A 23,684-nucleotide genomic window follows, 5' to 3' on the forward strand; every position below is an offset into this window, starting at 1 on the left:
AAGCTGCTTAGGAATTAGGTTTTAGTGTAAAGGAGCATTCCTTGACATAACAACCTATTTTTCAAAGGCTTTCCACAATTCTGTAGTATATTCAAAATTGAATATACTATGAAACAGCATATATTATGAAACACCATTGTGACTTTAAATTTTTAAAAATTATTTTAGTGTATTAGTGTATATATGTGGTATATAATGACCACATTCCTTGTGTGGAGCTGGCACATAGACACAACTCATCTGAATGCCTTGTTTCATCCCCTGCCCTCTCCCCTTTCTTCTCCCCTTTTTTGTACATTTGCAGTACATACTGTTTACCTTTTAAATACTTTGTAATTTTATTTTATTTTTTCATTTAGAGAAAAAAAAAACCAAAAAACGGTAAAAGTAATATAGAATTTCAAAAAAAATTAACAGTAAGAAATCACTAGTTGATAAATTACATATTGTTATCTTAGAAGTAGTTATTTAAGTTACAAAATCAAAGCATAAAAAGTGGACAGTCAATGATAGTACAAACTATTCTGTTTAAACTAACAAAAACAGTAGTATGGTTATCTATTTTGCACACTTGAACATACATAGAGTTATATATCCTTTAGAGCACTTTCTTTCCCTTTCATTATTATAATATTATACATTTCGGATTTTATTACTCTTTCACTTTTTCATTATTGTTTTTAATTTTGGTTAAATAAGAGATTGTTACATAAGAGAAAGTATAATACCCAGTTTGTGTGTATGTTGGATATCCGAACTCAAAGGTGGGAGGATTGTTCTATGTTCCTTTTAGATGAAGATACTAGGTCTTGTGTCTTTAAAAATATTGAGATTTACTAGTTATAAGAAAATCAACTTTTTGATCAGAAGAACATTACAATGGTGATAAAATTTCTGTGACATTACTTTTCAGTTGTCTATAGACCGTTGGGACATGCAAATAAAAATTTTATTGCTTTTACAAATTTTAAAATAAGTGACATTTCTTTTGTCAGGAAGTGGCTGTTTTTGTCTTTGATAAAAAGCTGATTGACAAATACCAAAAATTTGAAAAAGATCAAATCATCGATTCTCTAAAACGAGGAGTCCAGCAGCTAACTCGCCTACGACACCCTCGACTTCTTACTGTGCAACACCCTTTAGAAGAATCAAGGTAAATTTTTATAGAAATCTAAGAAAAGTAACTGTACATTTGAAGGCCAAAGAAAAGTAACTGTACATTTGAAGGCCATTTCAAATATCATCAGTGAAAAATTCTTAAGAATTAAGAGGTGAGTTCTAGTGGATAATTTCCCTAAAATTTATTTGCATTGTCCACGTGTGTGTTGCTTTGGAAATACTATGAAGACGTTCTTTAATTTTTCATGCATCTGTGTTTAAGTGCCTGCCTGCCCGTGTCAGCAGTAGAGTGAGCAGTCACAGTGGAAGACGCAAGAGAAGGATGGAGTGCAGTTGCTACCTGAAAGTAGCTGTCTTTGCTAATTTTCAGAATTTCTTGTCTCTTCATTTATTGATTCATTATTGGAGGACCGGTTTTATGTGTGTAGCAGGGGCTCTCTTAGCCAATTTTAGCCTATTCTACCCAGCATGTCAGTCCACAACCCTCAGTTAGTTTGCCATGTATTTTTTCCTAAAGATGAGCTTGGGAAATGTTGCCGAGAATGACCAGAAAGTGAAATTGATGTACTTTTGACCAGACTGTCAGGCTTATGGTACTTTCATGGCTTTGTAAACATTTTTTTCGCATTATTTATAACATCCGATTTATTTCTTCTTCTTAGCAGATTGTTTTTCCCTCTCAGTTTTGGAAGATCTTAATGAAGTGGTTTGCCCTGTGTGTTCTGTGGTTCCTAGAATTTTAATGGTGAGGAGGAGCAGGTGATGGGAGGACATGTTGGCAGGATTCCATGTTTCCCACTTCCTTTCAGCCAGGATAGCTTTGCTGTATCTATTTTATATTTTGGATTTCTGAAAAATTCTTATATTGGAATCTTTAGTAATCCCCCCTCCCTCCTTTTTATCAACCTAAAAGCAAAAAAAAAAAAAAAAAAAAAAAAAAAAAGAACATTTACCATGTGAGAAACTAAATGCTTTGTATTATCTAGCTCATTTAAGTCTCAGAGTTACATACGGTAGAAAAGAACTGTATGGTATTAAGTGGCAAACTGGGGGTCCTCATCAGCCTGATCACTGAGCCAATCTTTTTTCTTTTTTTCCTTAACGGTACCACGCTGGTTCTGCTTGCTCAGAAATAAGTTTTGTCTCTTATTGTAAAAATACCCCTGTTATTGTAACTTAAACTTGTGCGTCTCATACCTCATAATTGCATTTAAACTTTAAGGGGAGAAGAGCCAAAATGTTATACTTTTCTCTGTTCCTGCAGCTTCTTTTATAGTGATTTAAACATCATAGAACTGGGAGTTTATTGGTGATCAGAAACAAGGCAATTCAGATTATGAATTTTTAATTTGTAGATTGTAAACATTATAACAGCATTAATATACAGTAAATCTGCACACTTTAGGAAAGGGAAAATAACTTGATTTCTATGGAAATCTGAAAGAATAAATGAAATTTCAGAGTTGGTAATATATATTGGTATAACATAGAGGCTATAATTGAAATCAAGAATAAAAATGAATTTTTAAAGAGTGAAAGAAACAGCACACTGAAGAAAGAACATTAAAACATAGCAGGGGAAAAAGCAGGCCAGGCAAAAGGAGAGAGCCTTGTCATGTGGTGGTTGAAAACCTGGCAGCATGTCATGAAAGCCAGAGGAGCTAGGAAGGGACCGACCAACACGGGACCACAGAATAAGAAGGAAATAGGGGCCAAGAAGAAGCCATCACACTGGGCAAGTGAGATGTAGTCAGTGATGTTGGATAATCTTAGTAGGATGACAATCTGAGGTGCAGAGATGTGGAGGGCAAGCAGGAAAGACATGAGTAAAGTCCCTTAGGAGGAACTGAAGGATGGTTGGAGAGTCAGTCAACGCTGAGATGAATTCTAGCACAAGTGAGATCATTCATTCATGCTGACAGTGGCTACTGGTAACCACTGGGTACAGGGGGCTGTGGCATAAGGAGTTAAATAAGAGGACCATGAATAAATGTTCTTGAATGTTGAAAAATAAAGACACAAGAGTATATATAGATTGTGACAGTGAAAGAAACCTGTGGTGGTCTTCTACCTAGTAAAGGATAGTAACTCCTTACTGTCGAGGTAGTTTGGGGGAAAGACAGGAAGCTGTGATTCACGTTGGTGGTCTGTGAAAGGATGTAGCCCTTCTGCTGTATGACTGCAGTTAAGGAAGAGATTCATTTGAAGCATAATGTGTGGATTTCAGTGTGACCAAAGGTTTTTGGGTCGAGATAGAGTGGAACAGAGTGAGAGCCGCTAAAATACATGCGTCCTGGGGAAGAGTTATTTGAGCAACTTTTCCTTCAGTACAGTTTAGGGAAAGAATACCTAGTTATCACTGTGCTAGTGAACTGATGCTGGGAGGACTGAACAAGGTAGAGGCCTGTGGAGGACAGGATGTTCCTTTTCCTCCTTCAGCCTAACCTAAGCAGTGCTATCTGTTTCTTATACACATCAGGCTTCTCTGTATGCTCTCATTTGAAAAATGGGGTCAAGGCAGAGAAAAACTTATTAAAGCATTCCAGATTCATGAAATAACAAAGAGAATACTTACCATTAAATGGTTATTATTCCTGCAAGAAACTTGGTTTGGCCTAGTGCCAGACCTAAAATGTTAGAGCTTGAGGTATAAATGCTGGTAATACAGCAAGAGAAAACATTTACTGAACATGCATACTAGATACTTTGCTGTGTACTTCACGTGATTATCCACTTTGATATTCACAGTAACCCTTCCAGGTTCATCTGTTGGCAGCTTTTACAGATGGGCAAAGTGAGGCTTAGAGATACAGTGTCCAGCAGCTGGGACTAGAAGTGAGACATTTATCTGTCTTCAGAGCCTGAGCTCTCCATCAGTACTGTATATGTCTATTGAATGTCAGTATCTTAACATTTTCTGAATTTGTTAATCTTATACATTGAACTGCAGTGATTTAAAGACATTAAAAGTATTACAACTTTCAAAATGATAGATAAAAGTAAGGATGCTCTGATTGATGCAGGAGTTGAGGACTATAGAGATATTTTCTTTGCTTCTTATTTCTCATGAGGCATCTGTAGGAAATCTGCACGCTCCTTTGAACATATTCTGAAAATTAAAGCCTCAGAAGGAAGGACATCAAAGGTATAATTTTAACAATATTTTATACCAACTTATTGGTTTCACATAGAGAATATCAGTCATTTGAGAAAGTTCAGTTGAAATATTTTATATCCTGATTTAAGTTTTAAAAAGTTTATAAAAACTGTGACAATACTTGGTTTAAAAAGATTGTACAATTTATTATGATTCTTACACTCTTGACTGTTACTTGAAGTGCATTATGCTGAAATTTACAAATTTAAAATTTGCCTTACTAATGGTCTAATAGGACCTCTGGATAGTTTATGTGTATTTGATTTCAATTATATGTAAAAGTGACAATAATGACTTACTGTTTTGAAACAGGGATTGCTTGGCATTTTGTACAGAACCAGTTTTTGCGAGTTTAGCCAACGTTCTTGGTAACTGGGAAAATCTACCTTCTGCTATATCTCCAGACATTAAGGATTATAAACTTTATGATGTAGAAACCAAATATGGTTTGCTTCAGGTATGTATTTTTATTTAATATATAAAAAAATAATTTTCTTCTAAATTTTTTTTTTCTGGCTATTTCAAACTTTTCTATGTGAACTAGTTTATGTAAACCTTTGGTTCTTGCCTGTTTGAAAAATTTCTGTTTCCTAGAATTTTGGTTTTGAAGTTTTTTTTAAATTTAAATTTGCATTTAAAATACAAATTTGGTTTGTATTTTTAAGTATATTAAATTGGTAACATTGGCAACCTTTGAAGAACACTTATTGGCTGGTAGATGGGATGGGCGTTCTTTTTGAATTTTAAACTATGCAAATTACTTTTATAAAGAAAACATTAAATTGAAATAAAGAAGTATTTAGGGCCAGTTGTGATGCCTCACCCTTGATACCACAGCATGCATGAGGCTGAGGCAGGAGGATTGAGTTTGACTTGAGTTTGAGGCCAGCATGGGCTACAGAGTGAGTCCAGGGCCAGCCTGAATTACAGACCCTGTCTCAAAAAAAGAAAGAAACAAGTATTTAATAAATAAGATAAAATACATAGGACACTTGCAAGGAATTTAATACATATCAGAAGATACTGTTGTCCTTTATTTAAGGCTGCTCTTTCAGATTTTCCTTTCTCTGCTTACCAAAATAATCTTCTGCTCCATGGACAGATTTATACAGTAGATTTTGATTTCCTTGCATCGTTTTATTTTTTAACAGCGTTATTAATACATAATTGGCATATAGTAAGCTGCATAAAGACAAAACATACAGTCTTTCAAGTTTGACATACCTCTAAGACTTATTATTAAAATTAAGATAATACACATATCTATTACCCTTAAACCTTTTTTGTGTTCCTTATAGCTTTTCTCTCCTGTTCCTGTTTCTCCATTTTCTTGTCCTAGAAAATCGCTGACCTGCTTTCTTTTGCTGTGGATCAATTTGAAGTTTCTAGAATTTAAAAAAATGGAATCCTGACTTAACTTTTAAAAAATTAATTGCTTTTCTTTTTTTGGTCTTTTTGAGACAAGGTTTCACTATGCAGTTGCAGGCTGTCCTTAAACTCACTTTGTAGCCCAGGCTGGCCTTAAACGTGTAGCCATCTTCCTGGCAAAGCCTCCTGAGTGCTGGGATTACAGGCACGCACCATAATGCCTGGCTAAATTACTATTTTCTGATGTCTAAGGTTAACAAATTCCGAAAATGTTAAATGCTGGGTCTGAGATGATAGCTAAATGTGGTTTTGATTTGCATTTCCTTAATAATTAGTGACTTTGAATATCTTTTTATGTGCTTATTGGGTGTTGTGGAGATACAGCTGACCATTAAGTCCTTTGTCCACTTTTGAGTAAATTTGTTTATTTTGTTTTGTTATTGTTGAATCATAAGATTCTTTATTCTCGATACCAACCATGTATCAAATATATGGTTTTCTCCCAGTCTGTGAGTTGCCTTTTCATTCTGTTGATTGTTTTCTGCAAAGCAAAGAAATTTTATTTTGGTACAGTCTTTCATGTACTTTTCTATTTATTACCTGTGATGTCTCAGAAGCCATTGCCAGATGAAATATCATGAAGCTTTTCCTGTATTTTTCTTCCAAGAATTTTATGGTTTTCAGATCTTGGTTAGGTTAGGTCTTTGATCCACTGTGTCTCCCCTCCTCTTTTTTTTCACTTATTTTTACTTAAAAAAAAATTTTTTTTAAAAATTTTAAAGACAAAACAATAAAACTAATCAGAACAGAACAGTGAAAGTGATACAAAACTTTAAAACAAGATAATAGGAAATCAACAATGGCCACCATGTCTCTTTTTCTTCAGAGTAGCTGTCCATATCAGACTTAATAAAATCAAACAAAATTAAACAATAAAACCAATAAAAGAAAAAAATGAAAGCATATTTTAAAGAGAATAAAACCAAACAAAATAAAGTGTAATCAAAATAAAAGTGTAGTCAAAATAAAACAGTGAAAGTGATACAAGATTTGAAAATAAGATAATAGGAAATCAACAATGGCTACCATGATGCCTCTTGTTATCTTCACAATTGCTGCTTATATCATCAGAGATAATAAAATCAAAACAAACCACAAAATCAAAACAGAACATTGAATATAACAAAACAATAAAATGGAACAAAACAGAACAATATTGGATTTCAAAAACAAGACAGTGGGAAATCCCCTATGTTTGTTATATTTCATAATGTTGTCCTTGTAATAGATGCTCAGACTACTGGCCTGAATCCTGCAAAATCAGTAAAACAGTTAAAAGCATTAAAGTATTTTGGTACCCCAGATGCTAACAACTCAGCCTGTCCTCTGGATTACCCCGTTTCTTTTGTGCTTGGGTTTGAACCAAGGGCTTTGCATATGCTGCACATGCGCTCTGCTGCCCTGAGTTAATGTTTATAAATGGGAGAAAGGTCCAGCTTCATTTTTTCATAAGTGGATTTCAGTTTTTTCCAGGCCCATTTGTTGAAAAATCTGTCCTTTGCTATAATTAATAATGAACTAAATTTTGAGATAAGGGCTCACTCACTGTGTAGTCCAGGCTGGCTTGAATTTACTGTGTAGCCTAGGCTGGCTTCGAACTCAGTGATCCTCCTGCCTTAGCCTCCAAGTGCTGGGATTACAACACTGAATGGTTTCTGTGCTCTTGTCAAGAATCATTTTATCATACATATGAGAATGTGATTCTGATACCCTGATTCTGTCCCGATGGTTTCTAGGTCTGTCTCTGTGCTAGTAGCAGCCTGTTTGGATACTGTAGCTTTTTTTTGTCTTTTTCGTTTTTATCGGTACCAGGGATTGAACTCATGACCGCACACTAGCAAGGAAGGCGCTTATGCCACTGAGCTAAATCCCCAGCCCCGACTGTAGCTTTGTAGTAAGCATTTGAACTTTTTCTGAACTATAATATAGTTCCAGAGATTAAGATAATTACATAAAAACATTACCAAATCAAGAGCCTGAAACACATACTAGGTAAACTTAGTGTTTTTCCCACTGGGTTTGGTGGCAGACATCTGTAACCCTAGCACTCGAAAGGTTGAGTCAGGAGGATCACAAGTTCAAAGGTAGCTTGAACTATAAGTATGAGAGCAACCTGGATTATGTAGTGAGATGTCTCAAAAACAGCAAGAAGAAGTTGTTATACCACAATTCAAAACACAGTGTCAACTGTGACCTGTGCAAAGCAGTCACCTCAAGTTGCAAAGCTAGTAAGTAACAAAGTGAGGGCAGGAACCCAGGCATTTTTGAGACTATGTAGTACTTTTTGCACTCTTAACCTGCTGACTTGCCTCGATGTTGAAATTTTTTTTTTTAAGTTTTTATCGGTACTGGGGATCGAACTCACGACTGCCTGCTTGCAAGGCAGGCGCTTATGCTGCTGAGCTAAATCCCCAGTCCCGATGTTGAAAGTTTAACAGTAGACAGCTTAAGTTTGGCATAGTTCTAAGTGCTGAAGATATAACAGTGAACAAAGCAATAAAATTCTGCATTTTGGAAACTCATAATCTTGTGGGAAAGACAAAAGGCAGTAAATCAGGTTTTGATAAATGATGTGAAGAAAAAAATGAAGGGGGAAGAGGAGTGGTTTGGATGAGAGAAAGAGGACTTACACTTTTGAATAGAGTAGTCAGGAACATATCACTGGAAAGGAGACATTTGAGAAAAAAACCTTGAAAATTCAAAGGATCTTGATAACCTTGAGGAAAGAATGATGTGCGTAGAGAAAACCACAAGTACAAGATTTCTAAGCCAGGATCGAGCGTGATGGCTGGGAATAGTGACATGCGTGCTGTGCTAGGGAGGAGGAAGCAGGAAGTGGTGCAGGAAGCAACAGCAGGGAGCAGGACCTGGGAACCAGAGGAATTTGGGCTTCACTCGCAATGGGGAAGCCTGTAGGAGGTTTGAGCAGGAAGAACCCATCTGAGTCAGGTCAGACAGGTTACGCCGGCTGTTCACTAAACTGTGGGTAAAAGGGCAGGAGCAGAAGCAAGAAGAGGTAGCTGGCTGCTGCGGTGACCCTGGCTGGAAATAATGACGGACCAGGGTCGCGGAGGTGGGAAGAGTGGATCGCGTCATGTTCTCCTAAGTGTGTGCTCACGGTAATGGGAAAAGGCTTTGCTAAATGAGGAAAAGGAGACATAGAGTAACTCAAAGGTTTTTGCCCTAAGCAACCAGAAAAATAAAATGATCACTAACTGATACAGGAACACTGGTGAGGAACCATGGGTCCCTCTGAGATTGTGATGCTTTAAGAAATTAAAGGAGGGGGCTGGGGATTTAGCTCAACGGCATAAGCGCCTGCCTTGCAAGCAGGCAGTCGTGAGTTTGATCCCCGGTACCGATAAAAAGGAAAAAGACAAAAAAAAAAAAAAAAAAAAAAAAAAAAAAAGAAATTCAAGGAGAGGGGTCAGAGAGTCAGGTCTGGAGTTCAGAACAGAGGTGCAGGCTGGAGCCTGGGAACAGTCACCGGGTAGGTGAAATGACAGCAGGGAGGGGGAGACGGTACTGAGGAGGCGGGTGTAGATTGCTGTGGTCTAGGTGTTGCATTGTGTCCAGGAGTTTGGGGAATTGAGGAGGAACCAGCGAAACAGACTGAATAACAGGGTCCAGTGAGTTCAAGGAAAACCAGGAACAGTGTGTCCTGAGGTCAGGGCTGTGGCCAAAAGGCCCTTCCCGGAAAGGAGTCTGAGCTTCCTCCATGGTGATCTCAGGCACACCCCTATCTTAGCAAGTATTAATCCAGCATGAGAGGGAATGGACATCAGTTGAATATTTGGACACTGAGATGGTCCTATTCAGAAAAACTGAATTTCATTGTGAAATGTAAGTATGTGAAAATCTCAATATTCTCTATAACTCAACAATCAAAAATTCCCTCACTTTTCAAACTCTGGAACTGAATACAAGTAGCAAGGAGTGCTTTTCTCTTTCCTCCTTCTTATTTGTATATAGGAAGAAGCTTAATAGATACAACAGTTCTCTCTCTCTCTCTCTCCCCCCACCCCCCCCATCTCCCCCTCTGTGTGTGTGGTGTGTGTGTTTTTTACCAGGAATCAAACTCACAACTTTGCACTTGCCAGGCAGTCTTTGGTTCTATAATGGAGTTCTTCCCACTAATGCTCAGATTGTCCTGGCAATTGAGAATATCTACACTTCTGTATTTGTGATAAAATTTAACTGCTAGTTGGTCTACAAAACTTACTGGAAAAACCAGCAGTAGCTAAATTTTTATGAGACATTTTATTGTTGCAGTTGAAAGGAATTTTATTTAAAATAACTTTTTACACTTACAGGTTTCAGAAGGATTGTCATTTTTGCACAGCAGTGTGAAAATGGTTCATGGAAATATTACTCCAGAAAATATAATCTTGAATAAAAGTGGAGCCTGGAAAATAATGGGTTTTGATTTCTGTGTGTCATCAACCAATCCTTCTGAACAAGAGGTAAAATTTTCATCTTTCAGGTTTTTAAAGCCATGGACATTTGTGATTACAGCTGAAATGGACTAGAGGATTTAGCATAACCCTGATGAAAGTATACAAGTGGACTGTCTGGTGCATTAGGACGTTTCTAGTGGTCGTTATACCTAAAAGTACTCTTGAGATCATCAATTCCATAGAAGTTAGTATTACTTGAGAAAAAGATGTCAGAGTTAAATAAACTTGATAACTATTGTATTAAATAGGTTTTCTTTCTCTCAGAAGGCCAAATATTCTCATTGTGAATTCTTAGCAACATATCCTCAGACTGAATTTAATACTTATTAAATGGTAGAAGAAGGCCTTTTGATAAATGGCACCTGTTATTTTTCAGATGTTTATTAGATGTTGATTTGATTTTGGTTTTTTTTTTTTTTTTTTTTTTGGTCTTTTTCATTTTTACTGGTACCAGAGATCGAACTCACGACCGCCTGCTTGCAAGGCAGGTGCTTATGCCGCTGAGCTAAATCCCCAGCCCCTAGATGTTGATTTGATTTGTGTTTTGTCTTTTTGAGACAAGGTCTTGCTGTGCAGTTCAGGCTGGTCTTGGGCTTACTCTGTAGCCCAGGTTAGTCTCAAATTTGCAGTGATCCTCCTGCTTCAACCTCCCAAGTGCCAGAACCATAGGCCTGTGCCACCTTGCCCAGCTATATGTTGATTTTAAAGGCACCATAATTTGCCCTAAAATGGATTTGTAATATAAACAACTTCTCTTGACCGTGTACTGAAGATTGAACCCACAGTTCTCATACTGAACTATATCCCAACCCTTTTTGTGTTATATTTCAAGACAGGGTCTCACTGAGTTGTCCAGGTTTGGCTGGAACTTGAAATCCTCCTGCCTCAGTTTCCCAGCACGCTGGGATTAAGGGATTCAGGAAGAATGAGTACTGGCATGGTGTATTATAAATCTGGCACTGTGCGAGTTCTGACTTTCATCCATTTGTTTAGCGTGCTCCTGCTGGCTCAAACCACCCACGCGGTACATACATGACTGCCCCATTGGGCAGCTTGTACTACTGGTGGTGTAAACAGATCCAGTCACTCTTACTAGTCTTCCACTAGTAAAATTAATGAAATGCCACCTGATGGGATAGTCATGCATGTACCACCAGCGGGAAAGCCTGGCAGCAAGAGTATGAATTGCAGCCCCGTGAAGATGGACCTTGTTCACTAGATCACATAGTGAGGGGAAGATTAAGGCTTTACAGCAAAGTCTCTGGCAAGTCCAGAAAGCCTGAAAACCTATGTGCCATAAAACATGAACTGACCTTTGCCTGGTTGTACTGTGCAGTGATACTTTGTTTTCTGGAAGAGACTTCAGAGACCTCAGAAACATGCGAGTTTTTAATCTCTCAATTTATTACATTTGTATTCCAGACTTGTGGGTTTGGAGATTTGAGAATTGAAAGTGATAGTGGCATTTTTACTTGTGTGACTTAGTACAAATTTAGAGATAGATTGCTGTGGTTTGATAATGGTTTGCGTTGATTGAGATACTGAATCTATGTTACCTCTTTTTTTTTCTTTTTTTAAAATTTTATTTAAAAGGAAAAAGAGAAAAAACAAAACAAAACAAAGTGGTGTAAGGGTACAAGTAATACAGAACTACCAAAAAAAAAAAAAAAAAAAAAAACCAGTAAGAAATCACCAGCTAATAGATTACACATTATCATCTTAGAGATAGTTGATCAAGTCACAGTATCAAAGCATACAAAGTGGACATTCAAACAGAGAGACTGCAAACAGTTGTGTTCAATGATCCAACCAAAAACATTAATATGGTCAGCTATTTAACACCCCTAAACACACTTGCAGTTGTATCCTTTAGAGCACTTTTTTTCCCTCTCTTTTTTACAACAAAATTTACACATTTTGGGTTTTATTACTCCTTAGTTCTTAATACTTTTTTTTTTTTTTTTGGAAGAGAATAAAGTCAAATATGGCAAAACAAAGCTGTCAGTCAAAACCAAGGATAGACATAGTACCTGGCGTAAAAACAGAGTACAAGGTTATCAACAATGGTTACCATAATGCCTCTTGCTTCCTTAAAAAGAATTGTCTATCTCATTAGGTATTATAAAGTTGAACAAAACAGTAGAGAACAAGAACAATAAAATTAAGCATTGTAAACATTACAGGACTTCCAAAGGAGACAATAGTCAAACCAGAATGGGCATCTTAGTGAATCTTATTGCCTTCAAAGTAGTTGCCTGTACCCTCAAACTTGATACTATCATACAGAACGGAACAGAGTCTAATCAGTCAAAACAAGATAGTGGGAGTATTACAGGACTTCAAATCAAGTTAATAGGAAATCAAAAAAAGTTACTATAATATATCCTGCTAATTTACCTCTTTTCTGTCTTATTACAGCCTAAGTTTCCTTGTAAAGAATGGGACCCAAATTTACCATCATTATGTCTTCCAAATCCTGAGTATTTGGCTCCTGAATACATACTTTCTGTCAGCTGTGAAACAGCCAGTGATATGTATTCTTTGGGAACTGTTATGTATGCTGTATTTAATAAAGGGAAACCTATATTTGAAGTCAACAAGCAAGATATATATAAAAGTTTCAGTAGGCAATTGGATCAGGTATTTGCTTATTTACATTTACGTGTGTTAAAATTTCTTTGTTTTCTAAAATGCAGTCAGAAAATTCTTAGATTAGTGCTTCATTTCCATTTTGTATGAATTTCCACTTTGCATTACATTAATACAAATAATTTCTATAATGAACCACTAGTTTATGTTTGTTACTATAACTTTAGTCATACCGTTTACTACTTTGAATACTGAAAGATAGTCTAAAATGCTGGACATTTTGTTTAGGATTGGGAACAATTTCAGGTATGTATTAAAGATACCTTCAAATAAAACAGCTTTTTGTTCAGTGTACACTATTATAGACTACTAATATAAACATGTATCTTTTAGAGTATTTTATATTCCTGTTTAATGTTGTTATTCTTTTGAATAGTTGAGTCGTTTAGGATCTAGTTCACTTACCAGTATACCTGAGGAAGTCCGTGAACATGTGAAACTACTGTTAAATGTAACCCCAGCTGTGAGACCAGATGCGGATCAGATGACAAAGGTGAGTCCACATGGGTTTCTGCAGTAGCCGACAGGACCAAAAAAGGGAGAGAAAGGGATTAAAGTAGATTAAGTTCTTTTTTTTTTTAAGTTTCTTTTTTTTGGTCTTTTTGCTTTTTATCGGTACCGGAGATCGAACTCATGACTGCCTGCTTGCAAGGCAAGCACTTATGCTGTTGAGCTAAATTCCCAGCCCCCTGATTAAGTTCTTTTAAACCAAGATTTTAGTCATATTTAGTCCATAGCATCTGTTCTGAAGTATATTAAGTATATAACTTCTTTTACTCTTCAACAGCTAATTTATGTGCCATGATAGAAAAATTTCAGATAAACAGTGCTAAGAACCCTAATTAGTTATGTAGACATTCTGAACTCTCAGCACTCACTTAAACACAGATAAACATACTAAATAACTACTGCTCTTTATGCATTCAAGATACTTTACTTAATATTTTAATCTTTCTGAGTTAAAAGGTTATTGCCCATCTAGCTCACAGGTAGTAATTCTGAATATTTGAAATTGAAAAGAAAAATCATTTATTTTCCTATTTTTAGTAATTATAATATTTGCTGGGGATTTAGCTCAGCGGCATAAGCGCCTCCCTTGCAAGCAGGCAGTTGTGAGTTCAACCCTGGTACCGATAAAAATGAAAAAGACAAAAAAAAAATTATAATATTTATAACGATAGTTTTAATAATTCTCCTCTTGTTTTGTTTGGTACAGGGGATCAAATTCGTAACCTTGTGCTTGCTAGGCAGGCGCTTGAGCTGCCGAGCTAAATCCCTGGCTCAATTCTGTTCTTCATTCTGCTAAATGTTTCTGAATACCTTTTCACATATTATGGTAGTTTCAGATATGAGATGTACTTTCAACTTAATGCTAATAATTTATTTGCTTATTTTTAGATTCCTTTCTTTGATGATGTTGGTGCAGTCACACTTCAATATTTTGATAGCTTATTCCAAAGAGATAATCTTCAGAAATCACAGTTTTTCAAAGGACTGCCAAAGGTTCTGCCAAAACTGCCTAAGGTTTGTTGTTGATCAGTTTCTTCTGTGGTCAGTATTTTAAATTTAAAGTTTACTTTGACTTACTGTAATAACTCTTCCAAGGAAATGAAGTAACTTTTGCCTTAGGTACCTAAATGACTATAAAAGGCTACAGACTAAAGCCAAAAGTTTTGTTATGATCCAAAATAAATAGAAAAAAAAATTAGAAGGATGTTACTTGCGTCAAGGCAGCAGTTAGACATTAAATGTTAAGAGAGAAATTTATGAACTGTTGTTATGGAGATGACTGTCTCACCAGATGCAAGGAGACACTTCTCTATATTGATGTCCTTTGGCTCTCTTCTGACTTACTTACTAAATCGTGTGTGTAGAGCAGCCTAAAAAATGTTGATGAATGCTAAAGATAGCATTGGTTGTAAAAATATTTCCTGGTTGCAGTAAGTTCCCAGTGTTTATCAGATAGCCATTGGTTGCCTACTGTTTTTTTTTTTTAAAGAGAAAAAATAACAGTAAAACGATTTCAGAACAGGCTAGTAGGAGAGTTAAAATAATACATTGTGTATTATGGTCTTTGTAGTAGTTATTCAGTATACAAGATTTAGGTGTGATATCGTGACCAGACAATTATTAACACAAATGTTTCTTTTCAGTGAACTAAGAGAACTAGTTGTATAAATAAGTGGCTTAACTGTCTTGTGTATGTATATGTAGTTTTCTTTTTCCCTCTTTTCTTCTTTCCCTCACTACAGTTTGTCTTTTCTTTTGGACAGTTTCTTCGTAATTCACAGTATCTGTTGAACATTTTGGATCTTATTTACTTGTTCAGTTTCTCACATCAGTGAGACAATTATGATGTTTACACCTATGGATCTGATTTACTTATGAGTATGGTCTCGAATTGCATCCATTTACCAAAAAAGTCTCCACATATAAAGAGTAAAGAGGAAGGGACCCTGTCTCACAACAATTAACAATATAAGACAGTGTTTAAATTGTAATATGAACTGTAATGTATTAGAAGAGCTGTTTCAGTGAAGACTTAATTAGGGAAGGTTTCCTAAAACTGGGACCATATATCCGCCTTTACCCATGACATTCCCAACTTAGTTGTTTGTCTTGACATAGTTAGCAGTGGCATCCCATTTTTCTCTAAAAGGTATACTAATATTTATGTAAATTATAGAGTTACCTTACCTAGAGGAATTGGACACTTTATACTTCAGTGTTAATTCTAAAGACCTACAAGAAACTTGGTTGTTTTTTTTTGTTTTGTATTTGGTACTGAGGATCAAACTCATGACCTTGCACTTGCCAGGTTGGTGCTTATACCACTGAGCTAAATCCCTGGCCCAGAAATTTGGTTCTATAAAAATATTTTTGCCTTTCAGCGTGTCATCGTGCAGAGAATTTTGCCTTGTTTGACTTCAGAATTTGTAAACCCTGACATGGTACCTTTTGTTTTGCCCAATGTTTTATTGATTGCTGAGGAATGCACCAAAGAAGAGTACGTCAAATTAATTCTACCTGAACTTGGCCCTGTATTTAAACAGCAGGAGCCAATCCAGGTATGTTTTAGATATTTTTTTCATACTTATCTTGTGTTACAAGTGACTACCACAGAAACCAAAATAAATGAATAATGATTTTTTAAAAGTTCAGGTAAGTGTAAGAGACCTTTTTATTAACTAGAAAGCTATTTTGCATATATTTGAGCCATTCCTAAAGTTAAAATTAAACTTTTCATTTTAGCAAAGGTACTGTCTTTGGCTCTCTATAAGCTACAAATAAATTGCAGTAATATTTTGCATATGTTTTGCTGCTCTCACTTGACTTTATTGAAAGTTGTATGTTTGGGAAAAGAAATACTGATTTTTCTCTGGAACTTTTAAATACTTTTGTTTGATTTGTTATTCCAGTCTTTAGTTTGTAGTTGATTTGTGCTGGTTCTCTCTCTCTCAATAAATAAATACTTTCAGTAGAAGAGGAAAATGCTTAGAGCACTTTGGAAATAATGTGCATATATTCTAAATGGAAAAAAGTGGCTTTTTCATATGGACTCTATTATAATATGTGTTTGCCAGATTGAAGATCCTTTTGATTTAAAGAGAGGTGACATGCCTGGATTTGAATTTGGCCTGCTTTATCTTGGTAGATTTGGATTCATCATTACTGTCTTAAAGCTTTCATTTCCTCATTTCCAAAGTGAAAAGAGTTGTTGAGATGACATGAAAATTTCTGGCACAGAGTAGGGCAACAGCTTGTCAGTCAGCTGTGCATTGTCTGGGTGTGATCCTGGAAGTCCTCCCCTTGAGAGGGGAGACTGGAGATAGCCTGTGGTCAGAGTTGCTAGGGATCCAGGAAGGAGCAAGGTGGAGCTGTGGACTCCCAGCAGGAGCATCTCCTGAACCCTCTGAGGGTCAGCATCACGGGGGAACTTCATCCTCTCTTCTTACCTTGAACTTCGTAAAAGCTAAGTGATGCAATTTACTTTTTTGGAACACCTGACTTTGCTACCCTCAAGCTTTTCTTTCTTTCTTTCTTTACCCAGTAGCTTTCCATATAGTTGGTTCTTGTGGGTGAGTGATGATTACTGCAGGTACGTGAGAGTGAGGAAATTAGTCTTTATTTAAGTAATTAAACTGAGAGCAGATAATAAGTATTATGCTTCCAGAAATGTAAGAGACTTGATTTGTATGTTTTTGTTTTCCACGCCTTCAGGCTAGCAACATGGTAAGTGTCAAAATACATAACTTACTCCTTTGGAAAAAACTTCAAATTTTAGCACATATCAAATCTCTGAAAGATTCCACGCCTTAATGCATGTTTTTCCTTTTTCAAAACAGATTTTGTTAATTTTCCTACAAAAAATGGATTTGCTGCTGACCAGAACCCCTCCCGATGAGATAAAGAATAGTGTCCTGCCCATGGTTTACAGAGCCCTAGAGGCGCCTTCCATTCAGATCCAGGTGCAGACTGATTTGTTTTTCTTTGATAATGATTTTGATTTTTAAAGCAGAAGAAAGAAATTAAATAACCTAGTTGGTTTAAACTTAATGTTTTGTATGAAACTCAAGAATATTTATTGAATTGCGTTAAATGATACAGTTATTAAAACATCCATGCTTAACTAAAGAATCAGTTGATAAATGCATGCATCAGGAAGGAGACTTGTTGCTTTTATTTATCAGAAAAGTGCTAGCATGGAGGAAAGTTTGATTGACTGTAGTTGGGATTGTATTCCTTTCTGCTTTCTAAATGGATAAATATGAATAGAAGTTGTATGTACCTTTTTCTTATGAAAAGTTCATGCTTGGTAATTCATTTTCCTACTTAGAAATGCTGTTTCCTCTGTGGTAAAGTTAATTTGTAAGGCAAGGAGATAGATAATAATACAAAAATTTAATGGGGACCCCCTGTCCCCAGGGGGAGATTGAATCCATATCCTTGCACATAGGCAAGTGCTCTACCTGGCCCACGGTGCCTTTTTTTTTTTTTGTCTTTTCGAGACACAGTTTTGCCATGCAGTGCAGGCTGGCCTTGGACTCACTTTGTAGCCCAGGCTGGTCTCAAACTTGCCACAATCAGCCTGCCTCAGCCTCCCAAGTGCTGGGATTGCAGGAGTACGCCATCATGCCCGGCTTCTGTGCCTATTCTTACAGTTCTGTTTTTGTTCCACAAAGGAGGCGTTAAAATAGCACACACTTTGCCAAACTGTTAGTTCTGTAGTTTAAACTCTGGTGCATTGAACTTTCTTTCTGGAAAAACATTCTTCTGGATTGCTATTAGAACTAGTTTAGTGGGGACCCCCCCTCCCTGCCACTTGGCAAAATAATTATGTTAAGAGCATTTTACCACACAAGTGATTTCATGCTTAGAAATTTAGTCTTTTGTTGGTAAAGAAATTCTGATTTTTCTTTACTCTTTCTCTTAATTTGAGCCTAATGTCACATAGTTTAGGCCATTTCTTTGACTCATTTCTGTCTGTATATTGAAGAGTGTGAAGTTGGTGTCGGTTTTCCCCTTCTAATTAGGCTGTGGGTGAGTGGGGAGATGTGCAGTACTGACCCTACTTTTCATTTCTACCTGTGAGTTGTAATTAGACCTCTTGAAATATTGCCACAGTTCCTGTGTAGCCAACTTGGTTTTCTGTTCAGTACGATTAAGGAGAAAGTGGAGATGGAGTGATGTGAAAGGCCTTTCCCCCCAGAGTTTGAGCAAAAAGTGTCAAGCCAGTATTTTATTTAAAAAGTTAATGCAGAATTCAGATTGACTGGTGCAGCTTTGCTATGTTTTAGAAACTAGCATTTCTAATCTCATTCAGTGTAAATCCTTGGTCTCCAGTCGTCACCTGGTGAGTCTGATAAAGTTAAAGCATACCCGAACATTTTTAAGAGTCCTAGAAAAAGTGGGAAACAATCTTTTCCTTAAGTTTCATGCAAATAGAAGACTAAAATGTAACTTCTTAAATTCATTTCTAAGTTGAAATTTTAAATTAACTAATGATTGCAAGACTAGGAATTGAACCTAGCCAAACCCTCAGACCTTTCTGTATTTTGAGACAGGGTCTTGCTAAGGGGTCAGGTTGCCTGTGCTGGGCTCAGATTTGTGGTTTTTCTGTCTTAGCCTCCAGAGTGTTCAGATAATAGTCGTGTGCCCCCCCCCCACTGGGCTCTAAATTTAATTTAATTTAATTTAATTTAATTTTTCTTGGTACTGGGGATCGAACTCACAATCTCGTGCTTGTCGGGCAGGTGCTTATGCCGCTGAGCTAAATCCCCAGCCCTAAATTGAAATTTTAAAAGTAAAGTTTGATTCTAAACATTTAAGATGCTAGAGGTGGTTCTGAAAAATGCTTAGAAAGGTGGAAGATGGTTTTGTAAAAGGGAGCAGCATGTAAACATGTACATTTGACAGTATCTTGAAATTACCTACCTGTTAAACAGAAGCTGTGTTCACTACCCCCTCCCCACCAGCACCACTAATAATAGAAGTATAAAAATAGGCAGAAGTTGCTTAGAATTTGCTGATTAGACTTCTTGAGGTTTTATTTTGTCTCTTTCAATCTCCTGTTGTTAAATTCCTCATCCTGCCTTGTAAGGAGAGAGCTGTCCGCTAGGGAAGCGGAGACTAGGTAGACTGTAGCTCTGTGACCGTGCCCAACACTTTGCTTTTCTCCATCTCTGTCCGGAAGATTCATCTTCCTCGAGGAGGACCCTTTGGTAATAGGAGCCCAGTGTCTCCCCGACGGCCGGTTCTCTCATCTGTGGAAAGTGGTCCCTTAATGATAGCTTGTGGTTTTAAAATATGTTCCATGTTTTTTATTTTTGTTTGACACAGACTTGTGAGGCATAGTGCCGCATCCCATCCATTTACACAGTGTATAATGATCAGCTCAGGGCAATTGGCACATTGGTACTTTAGACTTTGGTCATTTCTTTATGGTAACATTCAGAATCTTCTATACAAGCTATTTTGAAGTGTTAAGTTGATGTCAACCATAGTTACCTTGTTGAACCATATAACATTAGACGGTGTTCTTTTTTTCTTTTTGTTTTATTGGTACATTGTGTATATAATGGTAACATGCATCACGGGGAATTTGTAACTGCGCATGGTGTATCTTGCTTCTTTTTTCCTATTTTCCTCCCTTCCCTTTAGCCTCCCTTCTCTTTATTTACAAAAGCTTTGTTTCCAGTTTTTCCTTTTTCCTTGGCCCTTCTTTCCTTCTCCCCCCTTCCCCCTTCTCATTTGAACATCTTAACCCCACTTTGGTCCTTATTTGCACTTTTCAGTTTCTCCTACCAGAGAAACCATTGACATGTATACGTATGTGTCCAATTTAGTTCACTTCTCTCGAGTGTATGGTCTCAAGGTGCATCCATTTGCGTAAAAGTGTCTCAAGCTTACCCTTCTTTACCTTTGGAGTTTTTCTTCCTACCCAGCTGCGTCTCTGTGCCCACTAACCGTTGCCACCTCTACTTCAATCCTAGTAACCACTATTTCATTTCTTCTGTACGACCAGCTTGCTAGCTTCCACATATAAGTAGGAGCATGCCGTATTGGTCTTTGAATGCCTCCCTTATTTCACTTGTCATGAAATCCTCCGGTTCTGTCTGTGTTGCTGCAAATGGCAGGACCTCGTGTATGTCTGTGTATATCTGCCTCCCATGTGTTCTTCATTCATACATTGATGTGCACCTTTGTTGTTTCTGTTTCTTGGCTATTGTGAATAGTGCTGCAATGAACTTGTGCTTGAAGATAGCTCTTCAACATACTAATTTGTTTCTTCGGCTTTAAGTCCAAGAGTGAGATTGCTGCTGAGTTGTATTTTAATTCTAGTTCTAGTTCTTTTAAGATACTTTGTATTGGTTTCTATAATGCCTGTAACAATTTATATTTCTACTATCAGTGCATGAGATTACTAATTTTGCCTTATCCTTGCCTGTAGCTTGTATTTCTTTTTCTTTTCTTTTTTTCTTTTCTGTTAACCAGGTTTGAACTCAAGTCTAGGGCTATAGGTTTGCACCACCATACCCAGCTATTTGTGACTTTTTTTTTTTTTGGTCTTGTCTTTTGTTTTGTTTTTAGTTTTTAGACACAGGATCTTGCTGTGCAGTATGCAGTTCAGGACGGCCTTGAATCCACTATATAGCCCAGGCTGACCTGGAGCTGGCAAAGATCCACTTGTCTTAGCCTCTCAACTGCTGGGATTACAGGCCTGTGCCACCATTCCTAGCTTAATTTGTATTTTTTTCTTTTTTCTTTTTTTTAAAAGTCCCTGGAATAATGGATTTGATTTGGTTTGATTTGATTTTTTTGGTACCTGGGATTGAACTCATGACCACATGCTTGCAAGGCAGGTGCTTATAGGCTGACCTAAATCCCTGGCCCTTAATTTGTATTTCTTATCCATAAATTATATCTTTTATATAATTTTTATAGTTCTGAGTAGATACATCTGCCTTTTGGATATTTCAGGATAAGCTGAATAAAATAACATGCCAGTACCTTGAGAGTTGATTCTTTTGCTTACTGTGAATGAATGGCTACCAGCTGGCCTGGTGTCATCAGTTCCTTCCCTGATAGACATTTGTGCTCCCATTTCTCTCAGTGTCCCTTCCCCTGTGCATTGCTACCAGGATCATTTTGAATAGCATGTGCTAGTTTTGTGATCTAGGATAACTTATTTTGTTTTTGAGCCTGTTGTGTTTTTTTTGGAAACAGAGTCTTGCAGTATTAGCCAGCCTCAAACTTCTGGGCCTCCTACAAAAGCCTCTTCCAAGTGCCATACCACCGTGTCTGACTTTGTGACGTAGTTTAAATAAGATTTTCTGAACCTATTCATTCATCTGTAAAACTGAAAAATGATTATAGCTCTTTGTTTTTCAAAGAATTGGTGAAACAAGACCAAATATAACATGCGTGGAAGTCTATTTTAAACTATTTTACAAATTAGCTGTGTAAATACAAAGTGCTTTTGAATATGTGAAAGGGTGAGAGACTCTCTGAGATTGATCCATTTTACTTTTTTAATAGGAGCTCTGTCTGAACATCATTCCAACCTTTGCAAATCTTATAGACTACCCCTCCATGAAAAATGCGCTAATACCGAGAATTAAAAACGCCTGTCTCCAGACGTCTTCCCTTGCGGTAAGTAGCGGCATGCCACTAATTTTTATTTTTCCTCCACTTCTCAGAAGTTTAAAATGTTCCTTATTGTTTAATAATGCTATTAGATTTTGTTCGTATAGCTTATCTTGGCTATAACTTGTGTATTCTGTTGTACTATAAAAGTGAACTTGCATCCTTTATTTTAATCCCTGCTCCCTAACTTTTAATGCTTTAGTAGAAAAATTTTTTCTTAATCCTTTTCTGCTTTAGCTCACAATTTATTTGTTGTTTAAAATAATAAACAGTTTAACTTGGTATATAAGCCTGAAATCTTTATAAATGGCTTCCTTTTATAATTTGCCTTTATTTTTAGCCATTGGTTTTTGAACTTCTCATCTCCCATGTGACCAGTGTTAGAAAAAGTAGACTGTAATAAAACAAGTTTTCGTGAGTGTAAGTAGGGAAAAGTTGTACAAAATATGAAGGTTAAAAATAGTTGTTTCGTTTAACACCGTTAAAATAATCAAAAACATACTTTGCGTTATCTTACATTGAGAACAGTGAGCATCCTAACCTTTCTGTTACATTAAATCTGGGAGTTTATAAGGGTGATATTTCTTTATGGAAATAATACTAAATACTTTATTCAGAATAGCACTTTTAAAAAAGACCTGCGTGGCTTTGCTTTGTGTGACCAGTTTGTGTTTTTGGTACTGGGAATTGAACTCAGGACCTTGAGCCTGCCAGGCAGGCACTGGTGCCTCTGAGCTGGATCTCTGGCCCTTCTACCCACTACTTTATGTCGCTGTTTGATAATGAGCATATTGGTACTAAATTTGCATTTTTAAAGAGTTTCTTCTTTGGAAATCCCATTTATCTTCATTTGGTGGAGTATGAGTTTCAGTAAAAATAAGTATTAGTGGCTTAATAGAAAGGCAGAAGCAGGGCCTAGGATTTAGGGCAGTGGCATAAGCACCTGCCTGGCAAGTGTGAGGTTGTGAGTTCGACCCCCATACCCGGGGTGGGTGGGTAGAAGCACTATGAATGGTATGCTTTTACTTTTTTTTTTTTTATTTTAAAGAGGATAAAACCAAGGAAAATAAAACAATAAAACCAATCAAAATAAACCAATATAAGTGATACGGGTCTTCAAAATCTTACAAAATCAACAGTAGTTACCATAATGCCTTTTGTTTTCTTCACAATAACTGCAGATAACTTTGGACATAGTAAAAATTGAACAGAACAGAAGAGAAATAATCAAAACAAAACAATGAATGTAATAGAGGACTTCAAAACCAGCCAATACTAAATCCAAAATGGCTACCATAATGTCTAGCTATCCATGCCATCGGATTTACCATAATCAATTAAAAGAGAATAAAACCCATCCCAGCAAAACAATGAAAATGGTATGGTTTCCGGGCAGGGATCACTTCCTTGGGAAGCCTTGTCCTCTCCCTCTGTAATCCATCAACGGTGCTGACTCACAGAGAGAGACTTGGGTCTGGCTGTCCCCGCTTGGACAGTGGCCCGAGCTTGGCGCTGGTTTCTAGGCGGAGATCGCCTCCTTGTGAGGCTGGTTTTCTCTCTGCAGTCTGAGAATGGCGCTGACTCATGAAGAGAGCCTTGGGTCTGGCTGTCCCCACTCCGGCAGCAGCCCACACGTGGCGCTGGTTCTCAGGCAGATGCTTTTACTTTATAGCCATCTAAGCCACTGCAGCTCACACTTTGGGTAGGAAGACTCTCAAGTGGAAGAT

General features: G+C 36.9%; 1 protein-coding gene across 9 annotated transcripts in view; it reads left to right on the forward strand.

The window, feature by feature from the left end:
• The window catches only part of Scyl2 (SCY1 like pseudokinase 2), a 72,335-nt gene that overhangs the window by 33,704 nt on the left and 14,947 nt on the right, over nucleotides 1–23,684 (forward strand). For 5 of the 9 annotated variants that reach the window (XM_063255427.1, XM_063255429.1, XM_063255436.1 and 2 more), the window contains 9 exons: nucleotides 996–1,153; nucleotides 4,589–4,733; nucleotides 10,018–10,167; nucleotides 12,580–12,801; nucleotides 13,187–13,303; nucleotides 14,209–14,334; nucleotides 15,702–15,878; nucleotides 17,157–17,279; nucleotides 21,850–21,963. In XM_063255427.1, the coding sequence (XP_063111497.1) occupies nucleotides 996–1,153; nucleotides 4,589–4,733; nucleotides 10,018–10,167; nucleotides 12,580–12,801; nucleotides 13,187–13,303; nucleotides 14,209–14,334; nucleotides 15,702–15,878; nucleotides 17,157–17,279; nucleotides 21,850–21,963 (1,332 nt within the window). The other 4 variants (XM_063255431.1, XM_063255433.1, XM_063255434.1 and 1 more) reach the window with 3 other exon arrangements.

Source organism: Cavia porcellus, unplaced genomic scaffold, assembly GCF_034190915.1.
Source record: "Cavia porcellus strain 051 isolate PalLab524CR breed Dunkin Hartley unplaced genomic scaffold, mCavPor4.1 scaffold_8, whole genome shotgun sequence".
Classification (NCBI taxonomy): domain Eukaryota; kingdom Metazoa; phylum Chordata; class Mammalia; order Rodentia; family Caviidae; genus Cavia; species Cavia porcellus.